This window comes from Cariama cristata, unplaced genomic scaffold, assembly GCF_000690535.1.
Source record: "Cariama cristata isolate BGI_N322 unplaced genomic scaffold, ASM69053v1 scaffold33982, whole genome shotgun sequence".
Lineage (NCBI taxonomy): Eukaryota > Metazoa > Chordata > Aves > Cariamiformes > Cariamidae > Cariama > Cariama cristata.
Genome location: NW_009602683.1, coordinates 287 through 9,950, shown reverse-complemented (window position 1 = coordinate 9,950; position 9,664 = coordinate 287). Strand labels below are relative to the sequence as shown.

Sequence of the window (9,664 nt, the reverse complement as noted above, 5' to 3'; positions counted from 1 at the left end):
AGGAGATGGGAGTTAATGTTCAACTCCCGATTTCCCCTCCACGGCATGCAGGGTGCCAGCAGCCCTGTGCAGTGGGAAGGAGGCCAGCTCCCTCCCTGCTTGCCAGAGCCTGCAGGCACGCTCAGCTTTGACCTTGGATTGCTGGTCTGCGGCAGGGAAAACACCCGATTTTGTCCTCAGGGAGCCGAGAACAGAGGGGAAAATCCCTTTTCCTACAGCACTCCAAGTAGGAGTCTCAACGTCTCAGACAAAAACAGTCCCCGTGCCTCAGTTTCCCCATTTCTAAGAGAAAGACCATGTTCTTGCACTTCCCTGGGGGGTGTTGACAGGGTTATTAAAATCCACCCCAACCTCACACAAACACACACCTGAAATAGTAGAGTTTCTGATAACAAAAAAATACTGTATTCAGACAATGATTGGAAGTGCTCCGCCGCTGCAGAGCTCGCCTCGCTTCTCCCTTGTGCCCCAAAACCAGCATCCTTGCGGAGGGGAACACAAGTCCTCCGGGCGAGTCAGACCAAAGGACGACCTGCGCTGATGTTAGCTGGGATCCTGCTCCAGGCAAGCGCATGGGACTCAGACGAGCCTGTTTTTCTTCAGGATGAGGGTCTCTACCTCCTTCATGAACCGGAGACACAGCTCCTCCTGCCACGGCAAGGCCACGCACTGCACAGCCACGGGCAGCCCCACGCTGCCACGAAAAGCCTGTGACACAAACGGAGGGTGAGAGGGCTGGGGGATGTCCAGGGGAAGGGATGGGGATGCTCGCACCCCTGGGGAACCTGGTGCCACTCACCTTTGCCAGGATTCGGTCCCACCAGTCCCGAAAGTATCCCTGGTAGCCCTTCAGTTCCTCTTCATCCTCATCTGTCACCATCGTGACAGGGACCACGCCAGCAGGGAAGTCCAAGGTGTTGTAGAGCATGGTGTAGCTGACTGCAACTGGGGGAGAGGGGGAGTTCGCAGTGCCAGCCCACCGCAGGGAAAGCCTTCGCCCCCCCACCGCATACATGAGCTTCCAGCGAACTGGGCGTTTGCACTGGGAACTCAAGGGCTGCAGGATGGAAACCTGCCCCGTGGGTCCCACATGCACCCAGGGGGGTTTGTCCTGGGTGTACCCCACGGGTTGGGGCTGCAGCAGCCCCAAGAGCTGAGCATTTCCCACCGCTGACCAGTGCCTTGGAGATGCGAGGGGAGGAGGAGGAACAACGCTCCTCATTGATACTGGCGGAGTGCCGCAGCAGAGGCACGCTGGAGGCAAAGGTCCCCCGTTGGCAATCCTACCTGAGAGCTTCCCAGGGTAGCCGATGGTGAGAGCCGGGCCCAGCATGGGACAAAGCATGACATCCAGATTCAGCTTCTTCCACTGGGCAATGAACTGGTGGCAAAACTCCTGAGGATGAAACGCACTGGTGGTCAGGGGGGTGGATGTACTGGCCCGTGGCTGCTGGCTGAGGCTCTCCTTGGGTGCCCAGCCGGGGTCTCAGCTCTTCCCCAGGAGCAGCCATCAGGCTACATCAGGCCTGATCCTGCTAAAATCCAGCAACCCTTTGGGGCTTGGCCAACAGTCCTCCCAGCGTACAAAGCACCCTCCCCCCTACTAAAACTGGAGGTGAAGAAAGATTGAGTGTGGGGGCACAAAGCAACCTGGGACACAGACATGGGTCTTGAGGAAAACAGAATGGAAATAAAGGCAGTCCCGCTGCAGCTGGTGGCCTATGTTTTCAAGTGTAGGAGTAAAAAATTCAGGTCTGATCCGGGATCATGAATGTGTCTATGTGTCGTCCTAATCTTTAAATGTGCCAAGAACTTGCACAGCCAAGTGAGATCTGTTAAGGAATGATGTATGTTCCTACCTCACATCACCAGTGACTTGATCATCTTCTAACCTTGGTGGGTACTGAACCTGCCTCTTCCCAAAGAGAAATAAAACAAAAACTACCTAACCTCAAATTACAATACTTTACCTCAATTTCATGATGAAGACTCCAGACTTCATCCACTGTGCTGAAAAAGGAAACAAAACCAATGAAAGGCATCAAGAGGTGCTGCAAAGAGCAGCTTTAGGGGCAGGGAAGAGCAGCAAAGAATTAGACAGGCACAGGTTAGCTCTGCTGCTGGAGCTGCAGCCAAGGGAAGAGAGGACTTTGGCAAAGTCCTGGCTTTCCTCTGAAGGGCTGGGGGTCTTATTTCTGCTTCTGCCCATAATGGAAAGCTGAAGACTAAAGGCAGACTGGTGCAGTGCTGCTTTGGCCTGACAAGTGTCCAGCCGCTGTGCTGAGGAGGTAGAAGCCCAAGCACATCATTTCTCAAAGGCCAGGCTGCATGAGGTGGACTGATCCTTTGATGTGGGGACAGATGTACTGCCTTGGAGGCACAGCACAAAATACACCCTCATTCCCATCCTCAGTACTAGAACAGTTTGCCAAACCCTGCAGGGTTATGGTGTTGACATAAACTGCTCTCAGTTTGCTCCCATCCTTGTGTTTTCTGCCTTGTACTTTCTCAGATGCATGCAGCTGGGGCAGTATCCCTAACATAGCAAATACTGCTGCTCTCCAAAAGAGAAACCCAAATCTTCACATATTTGCTCAGGCTCAGATTTACTCACTTTGCTCTCATACTTCTTAATATATCTGAAAATCGAGGTACCTGAGAAGCAGAAAGTGAAAAAAAGAAAATAAATTTACATTAATCCCAGACCTGTCCTCTGAGACTTTAATCCCAGCTGTTGACTCAGTGCTCAGGCAGGACTTGTGGATTTTCCCCAAAGTGAGGAGAGGAGGAACAAAAATAGCATCACTCCAGTTTGGAGATGTGTCTAAGCACAGCCTGGAAGCAACGCCTAGAGACTTCTCTATGATAAAGCCTTACTGCAATGGGAAACAAGTTATTCACCACCTATTGCTTAATCTATCTATGTTAGAAAGAAATGGACCTTACGAAGGGTTTGGCAATCCAGGAGAGGAGAGTTTTTAGCCAGTCTGGTGACTTCAACAACCAGAACAACAGCCCCATGCTGCTTTTCTCCAGCTCCCCTTTGCTGAAAGAGAAAAGGATGTTTAGCTGAGCAGTGTTAGGAAGCAATCACAGCAGATCAGCTTTCACACAGCCAACCCCTCTGAACATCGTATCTGAGTGACAAAAAGAGGTTTGCTTCATTCTTCTGGGCTCCTCTGATTCTCACAGTATTTATAGGGTATCAGCACCCAGTTTCCTTTCATCTGTCAAGGCTGGTAACAATCCCAAAGAGACCTAAGGTTCAGCTGAATCATCTGATGGTAAGCTCCCCAGTAAATCCCAGTGAGTATGAGCCACTATCTACACCCAGTAGATCTGCAACCTGCATCCGGATGCTAACCAGACCCTAGGGAGGATTTTCACACAAAGGCACCAATCCCACCAAACCGTTTCAGGCTATACTTACAATTTCCTGACAAAGGAAGAACCCCCATCTGCAAATATTCCCCTGAGGCAGAAGTTAAAGACTACGTAGTCCACATTCGTGAGTTCGAAGGGCACCAGCTGGAAGGACAACAGAAGAGGAGTCAGCAGCAAAGCAAAAGCAAGCTGTGTGGGAGAGTCATCGAGGGCTCGCAATGGGCTGAGATGGGCTGAGGATTTCCTGACAAGCCCTCAGGAAAGCCTCCAGCATCTGAAGCCACCAGGTCCTCCCCATCCCATCCATCCTTCCCTGAAATTGCTGTTTTCCCTTTGAGCAACAACTGATGAATCAAAAGATACAGGATGGACTTGGCACCCTGATGTCCAAGCAGCCCCAAGGCACAAAGGTCCCTCCAAAACTGGCAGCGGGTGACAGAGAGCATGAGTCTGTGCTCCCCACTTCTCTCCTGATCCTTGTGCAAGGGTAAGGGGAAGGTGTGCAGCCATGACTATGCCTCACGCACAGGAGACGACTTGCTGAAATAGCAGAGAGGAGGAAGGAGACAATCTCTGCTCAGCATCCCAGAAACCTGAGACCCTAGAAATGGGTCTGGGTCAATATGGGACTGCTTGGCTGTAAAAGATCTCCCATCTGCAACTGCCTTTATTTTCCTCCTTAGGTCCTTGTTCCCGGATACAAAAAGAGCAGGTGGCTTTCCATGCAACATGCAGTTGGTCTGTGGAACTGCTAGCCAAAGGATATGGTGCAGAAGAGGTGAAATTGGCTTGAGAATAGACTAAACAAACACTTGGACAACAGCTCCCCACAGCCACTGAAGAGAGGTCGTCCATCAGGCTGAGGAAACACGCTGAGCTGACAGTAATCATACACCACCAGGACGAAGGTCCCTGCGGGCACTGCCTCAGGATCTGGGTTGTACAGCACCCAGCACAATGTGGATCTCAGCCAAGGTGTGCATAAATGCACCCACTCTACGGACAAGTCATACAGCAGTGTGTCTACTCCCCAGCACATACTGTGGATTGCAGTGGGCTCCCTTTTGTGTTCACCAGCACCTAAAGAGCACCAAGATCCTCCTGGGAGGAGAAATCAAGTTGCAATATAAAGAATTTCTCTTTTCCAGAAGCAGCTATCTACTTTCATCAAAGCTGGGAGAAGCTGAGTAGATTCCACGCCCCCTTTCCTTGCCAAATTTACTTGATGTTCACCCACAGGTCCCAAAGACGTGGCAGGAAGGAAGAATAGATGCAACGTGACTATTGGGTTCAAGCAACAGCCTACCGTGTGGCCAGCATCCTCCAACAACTGCTTTGTCTCCCGAACGGCACGTCTCATGGCAGGGCTTGGCATGGTGAAGAAATCAGTTTCATAGTAGCCTATGCGGAGTGGCTGTGTGCTGGAATATACCTGCAGAGCAAGGGAGGGTGCTAGCTGGAAGGATGTCAGCGGCATCAGGAGCCAAGAGTACACCCATGGCGCAGGGCGAGTCTGGAAAGCAGCACTTCTCTTGCCCACGTGCCCACCCACGAGTCCCGGAGAGCTCCCACGAGCCGCTGATGTTTTCAGCCTGAGCAATGGCAGCTCTTCTCAGAGACCTTCACCCCCTTTGAGGTCCTTTACCTCTTCATTGAAGGGAAGGGGGGGCACTGTGCTGTCCAGGCTGAACATGTCCTCGCACAGGAGCGCCCGCATGCACAGCGCCAGGCTCTCCACGTCTTTTGCCATCGGCCCCACTGCTGCGACCGCTGGAAGTGACCAGAAGAGAGCATTCATGGCTGGGGGTCTTTCAAGGGCATATCCTGCAAAAGCAGGACCTCTTGGCATCATTTTGACTTGGTCTAGTGTTGGCAACAGTTCCTCTTTGACAACTGGGCTGGGGATGCCTACAGGTGTCTTCCCACCAGCAGGTCCATCGTTATGGACCCAGAGCTGTTTTCCATCAGTATGTGCCCCGATGTCTCCATTTTGTGATTTACAAAATTAACCAAAAAAGCTTTGTTGATCACGACACAAGGACAACATACGATACCCCTTTTGACTGCTAATCCCACCTCCCATGAAGCAGGGGCAGACAATGCAGCAGCCTGGGGGTTACAGGGTGTGTTGAGCTTTGTGTGTTACACAACTGCTCCTCTTGGCTCATACATATTCCAGTTTCTCAGGAATCACGGTACAGGGGTGGCTTTCTGAAAAAGTCCCTGAAAGGGAACCTGTTTCTCTCTCTGACTGTGTTGGAGAAGCTCCCCCACAACCAGCTGAGGGTCCTTCTCACCCCTGCCCTACTGCCCTCCCTAGGAGACAACCATCAATTCCTACCTGCCTTCTGCCCACGGACACCAGAAATTATTCCTTTTTTACTGCGAAGAAAAGAGAGACACACAAAATACAGCAGCTGAGTACTTTTCTTTGAAGTGAAAGGCATTAAGCAGCAGCAAGTGGTAATAAAAACACTGCCCTCCCTTTGCAGATGCAGAGGTTGGCAGAAGAAATGGCCAAGGGGAAGCCCAAGAGAGACCCAGCCTAGGCCAGAATGATTTATGTCCTGTCAGTCAGGAACAACCACCCCCTTAGCATGCAGATGGAGAGGTTTCCCCATCTCCGTTCTGGGGGAACTAATGCTTCCCTCCATACAGACCCCAGAAAATGTCTGGGCAGGAGAAACAAGCCCTTCCCACTTCCTCCCAAGTTTCCCCTTGCCCACAGGAGTGGGAGCATCCCAGCACAGCTGTCAGTAGGGTAGTAGGTGGGTCTCACCCAGAGACATCACTGCATTACTCTCAGTACCTGAGTCTGTTCCCAGTGGGTTTGAATGCACAGATCCCACAGAAGGCAGCGGGGAAACGCAGGCTCCCTCCTATATCCGTCCCAAAGCCCAAGATGGACCCACCTCCTCCTACAAGTGCCCCTTCTCCACCAGAGGAGCCTCCAGGGCTTCTGGTGTAGAGCAGAGGGTTGAACGTCTGACCAAAGATTAAGTTCTTGCAGTCATAGCTAGAGAGAGAGAGAGAGATTGCAAATGAGAGGAATGTAGGTATCTGCTGCTGTGGACCCTAGTCACTACCAAAAGACCTTCAGAAAGTAATTACGTAATTCATTAGTTGTTACATTGACATCACTTAGCCCGAGGGAGCTTTCCAAAGCTCCCATGAAGACCACCAGCCTTTTCATGGCAGTCCCAGGACCTGGATTCACTGCCAGCTAATTTCAGTGTCGTCAAGCCTTCCCCAGACAGACCCTCTGGCAGCACAAATACATCAAGCCTCCTGGAGAGGCTCTCTGTTCAGGTGGTCCCAAGTGCCACAGGACATCCAAAGCAGCCCACCTGGAGCAAGTCCAGGCCCCCCTACCCTGGGGGTGCATTGCTGAGCCCCTGCTTGAGAACAGGCCAAATACCACCTGCAGTAATATCTGAACATTGGACTCTCCCAGGAACTGGTGCAAAACCTGATAATCCCTGGGGCAATCTTTTTGTGTGGCTCTTTTTGAACATGGTCAGTCATTGCCACGTCACCTTAAGAAAGGCATTTCATACAGCTTGGGCAACAGTCATCCACGGAGGAGCTTTGCCAGGGCTCACCTGGCAGGACACAGGGATGCTAGCAGGGTGGCTGTCCAGCGGAGCACACCTGACCTCACTCCATATCAATGACACCAAGAGTGGTCTTGCCAGATACAGCAGGAGGTTTAGGGGCAGGATAATTTAAGGTCGTTAGCTTAACTAGCTAACTAGCTTCCACTTCCATGAATATGTGTTTGCACTGTATAGTTAACAGAACCATCTCTGAGGCGTTAATAAAAAAAAAAAAAGTGATTTAAAAGCACCCTCCTCTTTAGTTCCAAACGAAATAAAAGAGCAAGAGTTAATTTTCATCCTTAGTGTAAATATGTTTACCTTTTAAGTAAAGCTTCAAGACACTAAGGATGGAGACCAGGTGTTGTTATTTAAAAAGAAGTGGGAAATGAGAATTAGATGATAGAAACCCTCACTTGAGATGAGGGAGGGAGGACGGTCACCACACCGAGGGCATGGAGCGCCCACTTACCTGATGAGGGACTGGGGAACGTTGGTTTTGACAAATGGAATTGCCCCTTGTCTCCTGAGAACCTGCACCACCACGCTGTCCTCTGCCGCGGGTTTATTGAGGTTTTTTATAAACCCTAACGTGGAATCATGACCCTGGGAACACAGGACAATGAGATTGCCAAAAGGAGGAATGCAATTCCCCCTGTCCCCATATTTTTTTCTATATATATGAGCATGTGTGTGCACCTGCAACAACCCACCCATCATGCACACGTTGCATAGTGTATTGGTAATAAATCTGACCAGCTTTCTCTGTTGGCTCATATGGGAGATGGGCAACAAACCCCGTCACCTGCCAGGGCAGGCGATCCCACATCAGCTATGATGAAGTCAAGCCAGATGCTGAGGTCAAACCTCCCCCTGCCACCAAACTTCAAACCACAGGGATCTCAGGATACACGCGGTATCATGCTGGTGGTACCTGGCAGTTGATGGAGTCTTTGATGCTGACAGGTACCCCGTAGAGCAAACCCGGTTTCCCTGTCAGCTTCGCTTTCCGGAGCTGGGTCTCGCTTTCCTGCAGATACTCCGTGATGCAGTTGGTTTCTGTGGCGATTTGGAGAGCCTTGGGGAAAGCAGGCAAAGCCCGCAGGTGAGGTACAGCCTGCAGTGTTGCACGACAGCCTTCTGTTTTGCAAAGGACACCTGCCTCTTCCCCCTTTTTCCATCTCCCCATCTGGGCAGTCGGTATCAGGGCAGCTCTTTCTGTTTGTTTCCAAGACATTTTCATGCCAAACTCCAAAATATTGTCTGGACTCAGGGGGACCATAGCACCAGCTGGTGCGTGATGAAAAGAGGCACTCAGCCCAGCAGAATACCAAAGGCCGTTCTCTTGATTGAGCTTCTGGAGTGGCATAAAATGGTAATCCCAAAGTGGGAACCCAGGAGATGTCCAGGGCATTATGGCAAAAGTAGAGAATGAAAGTGGACACCGACTCTTTGAGGTTTACCAACCCATCTGGAAATGGAGAGGGGAAAATAGCAGCACTCTGCAACTTCCCTATAGCTATACCTGCCCCTAGGAAGGTATGGGCTCCCCTAGGAAGGTATGGGCACTCCAGATGCTGAGCTTGCTGCTCCCTTTTGCTTCAAACCAAGCTAGGAGACATGACAGCCAAACGCCAGCTCTCCCCTCACTCACAGAAAAACACAGAAGGACCCAGCACTAACGAGCAAGCAGTGACAGCTCAGCAGCATTTGAACCTTGTGCTGGGCTTCTCCCAAAAAGAGCCATCCCCACCGTGGGCAAGACACTGCCCCGCCACCCTTGCTCCTCACCTTGCCCACGTAGGCATAGAAGACGTGCTCTGGAGGGAGGGAGCCATCCCGGAGTTTCTTGGAGAGCTCAGGCAAAGGCAGAGAGAGGATGGAGATCATGTTCATGGAAGGATGCTACGGGAAAGGTTGAACAGACAATAACACAGCTCTACCTCAGCTGGTGGGCTCCTCCTCTCCCCTTGGTGCCCACTGTAACCCACCCAAAAAAATAGCTGCCATTTCATGGCCAAACGCAGTATCTGCCTCAAGATCGCAATCCTGCTCCTACCTGATACCAGTGAGCATAGTGTGAAACCTGCAGGGCCATTAGTAACCCAGGCTTTTCTTGTCTTCCTGGCCAGACCAGTCTCACCAAGCGCTTGCTGTCTAAGAGAAAGCCCTTTGTGCAGCCTTTTTCAGACAGGTCTTGGCCAGGCCTGAGGCAACTGCTCGGTGCAATGTTCTCTGCTGAATTACAGTGGGGATTGCCAGCATGGATATAGACATCACTCCAGCAAGAAACAAACCCAGACCTGGTGCCAGCTCTTCTCCTGGCATCACCAAGATACCCTACAGGGGAGTGCACAAACCGGGGAGCCCCTCAGCTGTCAGCAGACAGATCACTTTTTTGGGTCAACAGAGATTTCCTCACCACCTACTAAACACCATGAAAAAAAAGCATCAAACCTCATCCCCCAAGCTGGACTCTGAACCCAAGAGAGTTCACTCCAACCACAGCTCGGGCAGTCCGATGGGATCACACAGTCAAGCCGGATTTCTGGGCACCGTGCCTCGGCACCGGTGGCATCGCATCCTGCCCCTGCGGGCACCGTCCTCGGGCTGCGTGGCTGCACTTTGGCCTCTGCTGATAACACATCGCCTCTCACATTGCCTACCGCCTCTTCAGCACCCAG

General features: G+C 51.5%; 1 protein-coding gene across 1 annotated transcript; it reads right to left on the bottom strand.

Annotated features, from left to right (window-relative positions):
* Nucleotides 1-579: 579 nt before the first annotated feature.
* On the bottom strand, nucleotides 580-8,897 carry LOC104157523 (fatty-acid amide hydrolase 1-like). The gene is made up of 14 exons (XM_009694883.1): nucleotides 8,772-8,897; nucleotides 7,915-8,058; nucleotides 7,453-7,586; nucleotides 6,194-6,400; nucleotides 5,726-5,766; nucleotides 5,030-5,154; nucleotides 4,691-4,816; nucleotides 3,431-3,528; nucleotides 2,947-3,046; nucleotides 2,615-2,655; nucleotides 1,971-2,010; nucleotides 1,288-1,396; nucleotides 800-945; nucleotides 580-708 (listed from the first exon to the last, which is right to left on the bottom strand). The coding sequence occupies exons 1-14, from the start codon at nucleotides 8,874-8,876 to the stop codon at nucleotides 580-582; spliced, it is 1,545 nt and encodes a 514-aa protein (XP_009693185.1). The 5' UTR covers nucleotides 8,877-8,897.
* Between the last annotated feature and the right edge of the window lie 767 nt (nucleotides 8,898-9,664).

Coding starts and splice junctions, on each gene's coding strand:
- LOC104157523 (XM_009694883.1), bottom strand. CDS start 8,876: ATGAACATGATCTCCATCCTCTCTCTGCCTTTGCCTGAGCTCTCCAAG. Junction 7,587..7,914: donor AAGACTCCATCAACTGCCAG/GTACCACCAGCA, acceptor CTGTGTTCCCAG/GGTCATGATTCCACGTTAGG. Junction 946..1,287: donor CTACCCTGGGAAGCTCTCAG/GTAGGATTGCCA, acceptor CCTCTCCCCCAG/TTGCAGTCAGCTACACCATG.